General features: G+C 41.1%; 1 protein-coding gene across 1 annotated transcript; it reads left to right on the top strand.

The window, feature by feature from the left end:
• The first annotated feature begins 221 nt into the window (after positions 1 to 221).
• LOC110991178 (charged multivesicular body protein 2a-like) lies at positions 222 to 8,235 on the top strand. The gene is made up of 6 exons (XM_022256413.2): positions 222 to 381; positions 2,375 to 2,582; positions 3,604 to 3,783; positions 4,863 to 4,993; positions 6,027 to 6,088; positions 6,790 to 8,235. The coding sequence occupies exons 2-6, from the start codon at positions 2,415 to 2,417 to the stop codon at positions 6,909 to 6,911; spliced, it is 663 nt and encodes a 220-aa protein (XP_022112105.1). The 5' UTR covers positions 222 to 381; positions 2,375 to 2,414; the 3' UTR covers positions 6,912 to 8,235.
• The last annotated feature ends 15 nt before the right edge of the window (positions 8,236 to 8,250 follow it).

The following is an 8,250-nucleotide window of genomic DNA, read 5'->3' as shown; positions in this document are numbered from 1 at the left end:
TCTTTTGTTAGTAACACATAGATGGTTGTTCGTTTTTATTATCAGAATCTTTCACGATAAACCATGCCTAAGTAAATGTTGCCGTATACATATACTGCAAAGGTTTAAATACACACATAAGCTGGTTATTTATCGTCTTTCTTTGAAAATAACGTGAACCTAATACCATCAACTACATGGCGTTTACAATATAGACGATGAGGTCATATGTCTAAACAGAAAAATAAATCTACCCTCCCGTGACCGTGAGTGTGTACGGTGAATATTCGTCACTACCTCCATGGTTAGACTGTATTATTGTTTTCCTGCCTTCTTGGTCACAGTATCTTCATTGATAACAACTTCGTAAAAGTCTGAAGACCGTATTAGTTAATTCCCGTGGTAAGTTCAGCTATAGAGCAAAGTGTTCAATGTATACGAGCAAAGTTACGAGATTAATTTAACCACAGGGAGTGGAGACCAGGGCCACCCCAGCATACACTTGATGCTTTATGCACAAACCTATGAGACTTGTCAGAAAAAAAAAAAAAAACTTAGGCCTAGGCTAAGTGTTTTTTAAGTAGATGCTTTGGGATTTTCTAAATTAAACATTACTTTTAGGACACATTGTGGAAAGAGTTCCATATATGGACGCCACTTGACACCCCGAGCACAAACCCTGTGAGCTAGATCTGAAAACTTCGAAGTCAACCTGGAATGGTTCAAGTGTTTTTTCAGTAAACCACTTCGTATTTTCCCTCCTAAATTGAACTTTTCTAGACGTGTTTATGCTTTTTGATGGCTAATAGGTGACTGTAGGGAATAATTACTGGTGTCCATATATGGAACTCTTCCCAAGGCGATCACTTTTTGATGGCTGTTGTAGCATTTTAAGGGAAAATTAGTGTTGGCCGCACTAGCCTAGGCCTACCCCTAAAACTGTGGAGTCTGACGTCTGATCGCTCCATCAGATCCCACAGTTCTGGGGGTATTGTCCGTGAATGTCTGTGTAAAATATAGAATTGTTTCCTGCCCTAAACTAAGCCTTAGATTCAATTTCAGTTTTTCCTTTTTTACACAAACACAAACGGGAATGCATTTATATTCACCTCAAATGCATCTTGAGTTCAATGATGGTCGCACACTGCATGCATGTGCAGCTCTTGTCCTTTGAAAGCCTTAAAAGGAAGGCTGCCAAGCTTGTATTTGATGCGGTATGCGCTGCCTGTGCCTGCATGTCTTTACAGTCGTCGAACGACAACCAGAGTTCCAGCAGTGGCACGCGCACAGCATGTAAGTATTGCACCGCGTAGTGAACTTTCTGAACACGTATCTCAGGTGAGTTGATTTGTGCAGGCGTATGCAGGCAGTTAGCGTGCTGAGCACATAAGCCTTGTATTCAAGACTATCATGTCAGTCAATGGTTCCCTATTGCAGAGATTGTATGAATAGGTTTATTTTACGTAACAAGCCGGAAACCAACTACATCATGGTTGTGCAACCATGATTGTTTTCACAGGATAAGCTGTTGATCAATGTGTACAATGTATTGTGCACGGTTTGGAGTAAAAAAATCTCATACATCATGCTACATATGTACAGATTTTGTCAAAACATGGAAATATTTAAAATGGCGGAAAAAACGGACAACTTAAAAGTCATTGAATGAAAGGTGCAGAATAAGTGGAACTAGATATGGCTGCAAGCGAAGAGAACCCCGGTCATTATGTGCTTCGGTCACTTCACTTGGTGGTTGCACTCGATGCTATTTGCCACAATTACAAAAGTTCCAGTTCTCTGGTTGTAGTCAAGACCAGGCAGTCCGAGACCAAGACTGAGACCAAGACCAACAGTCCAAGAATAAGACTAGACCCGAAAGCGTAATCCAAGACCACAACCAAGACCGATAGTCTGAGACCAAGACCGAAATTATCTCTGTGTGTTGACCAAATACAGTGAGCATTAAGCCTGGGTATGGGGTACCTGAAGAACTCCAAGTCACTTCCCCGTACGACTTTGAGCCGTTGTTTACATGGGGTTGTAACGCTATGTACATGTATTTGTTTTTAATTGAGCTCTTGAGGTAAATGATCTGGTTACACAGATTCCACTTTAACATTCAAATTTCCTGGTAACAGCAACCTTGAGGCACCTGTAGCTCTTGAAAATGTGTACCAGAGGTTTCAGACCATGAGACTAAACTTTGTATTTTTTGAAAAGTCTGACACTTTTACTCACCAATCTCTTGTTTCACCCGACGATGATTGCACCGGTTGTGTTTACTACGTTTCATTCTCCTTTTTCATTTTTTTTTTAGTGAATATGATGTTTGTGGAGAGCTAATGATACTTTTTTGGACATAACCATAATACTCTTATTTGATTTCCCCCTTCAGGATTGTTTTACGTAATTGTCACCCTCATCCGCTTCCAACAATGTCATTCCTTTTCGGAAAAAAGAAGACACCAGCAGAAATGCTGAAGCAAAACCAGAGGGCCTTAAATAGAGCCATGAGGGAGCTGGATAGGGAACGGACGAGGATGGAAGGCCAGGAGAAAAAGGTCATTGCAGATATCAAGAAGATGGCCAAGCAAGGACAGATGGTAAGCAAGCTTTTGGGATAGCAAAATAACACAATTCAGCTATTTTTTTGGAATTATTTACAGCAGAGCCTGATTTCCTTCGCAATGCAACGCAGGACTAAGCTGCTTTGGTTGGCATGTTGTGTGGTACACTGCCCCAAGTAACTGAGTCAGACTTGAGTGTCAAATCAAACGCTGTCGCAGTTGCAGGACTGAGTTGAGGGAGGCATACATGTTAAATTGTATGCACTGACAGTATAGGTCAGTACAACTGACCATTGCAAGAAATTACCAATTATGTTTATTTCACAAACAATACCCTGATATGGCCAGGTACCTGTGACGTATATTCCCAATCCCTGAAATGTCTTTGAAATGGAACAATTTCTGAAAATTTTGTTCACCGAGGACAGGATTAAACATTCTTTGCCATGTCCTGGAGGCTGTCACTTGAGGGCAGTTGACTAATCACAGCACATTTAAATTTCATCAGAATGCTTGTTGGCTGATCTGCTCAGGAAGCAGTTGTATGAAAATATTTTACCGTTTATGTGCATGGAGGAAGATGTGTGGAATAGTTTGATGAATTAGTAAATGGATTGTTAATTAAGCTACCCAAGTTAATGAATGGAATGTAATGGGTAATGGATTGTATTCATGTGTCAGCCATCTTGAACTCAAAGGGAAATTAACTTTTCATTTTTGGAACCGAGAGCAAATAACAGCAATAGAATAAAAGTTCATTACAATTCATGCCAGTTTACGTTTGGAATAATGTAAATTTTGTGATGAATTATATCTAAATTATATTAGAATAAATTATATTTGAGAGTTTTAAGCCACATTTAAAACACTGAAAGGGAGACTTGGAACCCAAAATGGTCTGGCACCAACCCTATTTAACAGATTACATTATATACTGTATGGTAGATTCAGGGAACAGGATCACAAATGGCTTCCCTGTGAATAAATGGCTTCACCTAATGAGGTGACATTTGCCAGTTTGAATGACCAGTTCACTTATGTCTTATGTTCTTCCAAGGACGCAGTCAAGGTAATGGCTAAAGACTTGGTCAGGACTCGGAGATACGTCAAGAAGTTCATCATGATGCGAGCCAACATCCAGGCCGTCTCCTTGAAGATCCAAACCCTGAGATCCAACCAGGCCATGACTGATGCCATGAAGGGGGTGACAAAGGCTATGCAGGCCATGAACAGACAGGTGGGTGGGTAAGAGCCAGGCTAGCTTTGATTGCTGCAGGATCGCAGTAGTCAGTGGTCACCATTCAGTTTGGTTTAACCCTCCTGTGGTTTAACAGCACAGATATGCACGAATGCCAACAGTCACTCTTGTGCATGTGTTGTCTTTATGGAACACAAACATGCACAGGTTCAATGTGCATACGGTTGGTTGCCAGCACAAAATGACCAGGGTCTTTTGTGCCGTCCTCTTCACTGCAGTTGGTTTACTGCACAATGATGCACATGAAACAGTGAAGCACAGTTGTTGGGTAGCACAAAAGTGCAATCTGATATTCCTGTGAGGGATAGTTGGTGCAGTGCACATCATGACACAGCTGTGCATCTTTGTGCAGCTTACCAACTCACCCAAATTATGACTTCAGCATAGTTTAAGGAATTGTCCAAAGTTCTACTGCGTGTCTTCTATGTTAAGTCAAAGTGTAATCTCCATAAGAACCCCTTCAAACTACCTAAATACACCAGTTTTGCCTTCCAGTGGTCCAGTAAAGTCTTTGTTCAAGATCTGCACACTATAATAACATACTGCTCAAATTCTTCCACATCTCTACGTTGTATGCCAAGTGAAAGGCCCAAAAGTTCTAAACAGCATTCACTCCATGGAGGAACAAGAAATAACATGCTTTTAAATGTAGACTGTAGTGATGATCCTTACTTGAAAACCGCATGTTTATGCACATTTGCACATGTGCGCCAAGCACATGAATCATCCTGGGTTGGAAAATTTCCCATGAGCGGGTCTCTTCCTTGGTGGTGAGGGAGTGCTTCAGGCAGGGGCGGAACTTAACCAGAGGGGAAATTACAGCCAGACTGCTGTCACTTTCTGACTGTTTATCTTCACATGAACCCATCTGACCTTTGTACATGGCAGACTAATACCTGATGAGGTCGAAAACGTTTCGTTGTTACATTGAATTCATTCGAGTTTTTTCAGCAGCAATTAAAAAGGAAATCAATACGGCCATAAGGTGGATGTTGACGGAGTTAGAACACTACAGCTTCCATGACCAATAAGGTTCTGTCTCTTCTCACTTGAAACAGTTGAAGCTACCACAAATTCAGAAGATCATGATGGAATTTGAGAAGCAGTCTGAGATTCTGGACATGAAGGAGGAGATGATGAATGATGCGGTTGACGATGCTCTTGGCGATGAGGAAGATGAGGAAGAAACGTGAGAGAAACTCAAAACCGCCACCTTTGCTAAATGCCATTAACCCATCTATGATTTAACAGATATGCATGAATGCTAACAGTCACTCTTGTGCATGTGTTTTTACATGGAACACAAATATGCACGGGTTCAATGAGCATACGGTTGGTTGCCGGCACAAAATATCACAGGGTCTTTCGTGCAGTCCTCTTCACTGCAGTTGGTTTACTGCACAATTATGCACATGAAACAGTAAGGCACAGTTGTTGGACAGCACAAAAGTGCAATCTGATATTCCTGTGAGGGATAGTTGGTGCAGTGCACAGCATGACACAGCTGTACATCTTTGTGCAGCTTTCTAATTGACCCAAAGAGCGACTTCAGCAGAGGCGGGTTAAAGGTGCAAAGCACTGTAATGGCCATTATAAAGAGGAACATGCACATGTACCATGTGGTTTGGTTTCTTTTAGTTCTTCATGTTTCTTTTACCAGGATTTCATGGTGTTTGTAACTGTCAACCAGTGCCACCCCCAGCAGAAGTCCATGCCCCTCCCACAGCCCAGAAGTCCATGCCCCTCCCCCAGTTCCTCCCTTTCCCTTTGAAATTTTGAAGCTATACTGTACAGGCTGCACTTCGTCTGCTTTCAGTGCCCCGTTGAAAAAATGTGTGCGCCCCCCCCGAAAAAAAAATCCTGTGACACTACTGCTGACAACCTGTTATCAGGGTTGACTCCACACAAAAATCATAGATGGTTTGATCACTCATAAAAACTGGTTTGAATGAGACATTGTGTGACGTGAGATGTACTGAACTGGTTTTCATTTGAATGTGTACAAACTCATCGCTTCTTTTCTAGAGCCCTGGGTGCACACAGGAATTGGTGTTCAATTTCAGACCTGTTTCTCTCTGCCGTCACTAATAGGGGAATGGAAATGTATATTTGCGTGGTTTCTTGCTCTTTTAGAATTCGCTTGGCTCATCACAGAAGGAAAGCCAAAATTATTCAGTGTGACTATGCATTCATTTCTCACTGCATCATTTGTCTCCTTTTAGCGATGCCGTCGTGTCTCAAGTCCTGGATGAGCTTGGCCTTGTGCTCACTGATGAACTCACCGGTAAGTTGTTTGCACTAGTATGTTATCTTTTCATGTTCATTTAAAACGCACAGAGGTTGTCAAGGGATGGAAATGGTTTATACACTGCACATTACAATGACACAAGGGCAGAGAATGTGTGCAGTTAAATCTTAATGCTCGTTAGATTTCGGTGCCCAAAATTGACGATCTCGTATTCAAAACAGTTTATAGTTTACATGCAGTCGAAGCCCTTAATATTGCTGAAATTGTATTGGCTGTAGTTTGTTTTGATAGAGCTGCCCTCCTTGTCGCATCAATTTAGTTCTCAAGAGTACATGTGCATAACCACATAAATGATTTGAAGACTGGGTCAGATCAGAGGCCATGATGTCAACAGACTGGCCATCCTCGGAGGCTAGACTTTCCACTTTAATTTATACAAACTAGGCTCCGCCTGGCCAAAATGTTTGTTATAACTTTGTGGTACGTGGAGTGCCTGTCTCATTCGTTTCAATCACACGTAAAGCACACTTTAGAACAGGGCTTTATGTGTCGGTATGAGCAAGAGTCAGCTATGTCCAGAGAGAGATAATGCCGCTGTAAGAGACAAGAGAATGGAACGGTATTGCTTGTGTCCTTGAGCAAGCCATGCAGACGTTTACAGCTTTCTTCCAAATTGGAACAAGATGCGCAGTTCATTTGGATTTTAGAAGAGAGATCTGTTTCTTTTTTGCCAACAGCGATTCCAGGAACGGGTGGTGCGCTGACACAGAAGGCGGAGCCAGCGAAGCAAGCCGTAGCAGAGGGAGGGGGAGAGGACGATGACCTTCAGGCCAGATTAGATAATCTCAGAAGAGAGTGAGTCTTGATCTCCCCCCCCTCGCATTAAACCCCATCCTCTGTTCTCCTACGTAAGTCCTTCCCTCCCTAGCCCAAAAACCTGTGGGTAATAAAGATTAGTTTATATCTTATGAGATGTTGAGAGCAAATAAAAATTGCCATGGTAACCATGCACTTCTCAGATTTTTATCATAACGTTTTCCTTGGTCTTAAATTGACCTGAACTTTGAATTACTTAACTCACAACTTCGCTAAGCCAAAAACGGGTTACCGGTTCAAAATGCTGTGTGATGCACATGCATGTGAAACTAGTTCTCAGCTCTAAATGTGGGGTAAATTTGCTATCTATCTAGCAAAATTTTGTCCTACAACCGTTTGGAATTATGCTCCAGACTTGTTCAAGCTGTAATTGTATATCACAGTGCTCATGCAGAAGTCTTTTTGAGTTGTACAATGTAGATAAAAATGACTTGTTTATGCATCGGATGCTGTAACTTTTACATAGATTCATTGGCTTAAATACTGCCCTCTTTTGATGGCAGGTGGATTTGGTGGCATGCTAGTAAGAGTGTAAGCAGTTTATTTTAAATTATTTTTGAAAAAGAGAAGTAATCATTTTCTGTCGCAGTTTCATTTTTAACCAGAGGGGAGGCAAGCTGCCTTACAAATTCGGTAAAATAGAATTAATTTATTGGGGATGATGGAAAATGCTGTCTGATGTCATTAATAAGCAAATTGAGGGGACACACTTTGGGTCACCTTAGGGTTTTTGCTGTAGTAATGGAACACTTGTTTTAAACAATACAAAGCTGTAAAATCTATGAATAATTACTGTTTCCCTCGAGGAGAGACTCGCCTCAAGTTTGGAATGTACATTGCCTTGAACAGAACATTGCAGGAGTCCGCAAAAGAACTCTTTAGTCAGAGCTCTTTTATCATTTGAAATTGTTCACAGAAATTGCATCCCCTGTTCATCTCATTTGTTCTCTGCTTTGAATTATTGTAAATATGAGACAGATTTCATTTATGAATTGAAAGCTAGAGTTGGCATTGAGTCAGTCTTGAGTCGCCATAAGTCACCCGAAGTCAGTCAAAAGTCATTCAAAGTCAACTCACAAGCTATTTTAATGAACTTGGACAAAAGCAACCCTTTCTCATTGCTAATTTCTTTAGTTCTAACTTGATTTGGGAACTGACTTGTGGACTGACATGATTTCAACTCTGACCAAAGCCAACGCAATGTAACATGCATCAAATGTAGCTACATCCGAATTTTATCAGTTTTCATGTCAACTTGTCAAGTATTTTGTGAATCAGAAAATAAAGTAAACTTTTGTAAATAGCAACCCGTCTCCAGTTTG

The sequence above is a fragment of the Acanthaster planci genome, linkage group LG03, assembly GCF_054643075.1.
Source record: "Acanthaster planci isolate LZ-2023a linkage group LG03, COTS_SCS, whole genome shotgun sequence".
NCBI classification, from domain to species: Eukaryota; Metazoa; Echinodermata; class Asteroidea; order Valvatida; family Acanthasteridae; genus Acanthaster; species Acanthaster planci.
The sequence above is the reverse complement of the archived record's forward strand: the minus strand, read 5'-3'. Positions and strand labels throughout refer to the sequence as shown.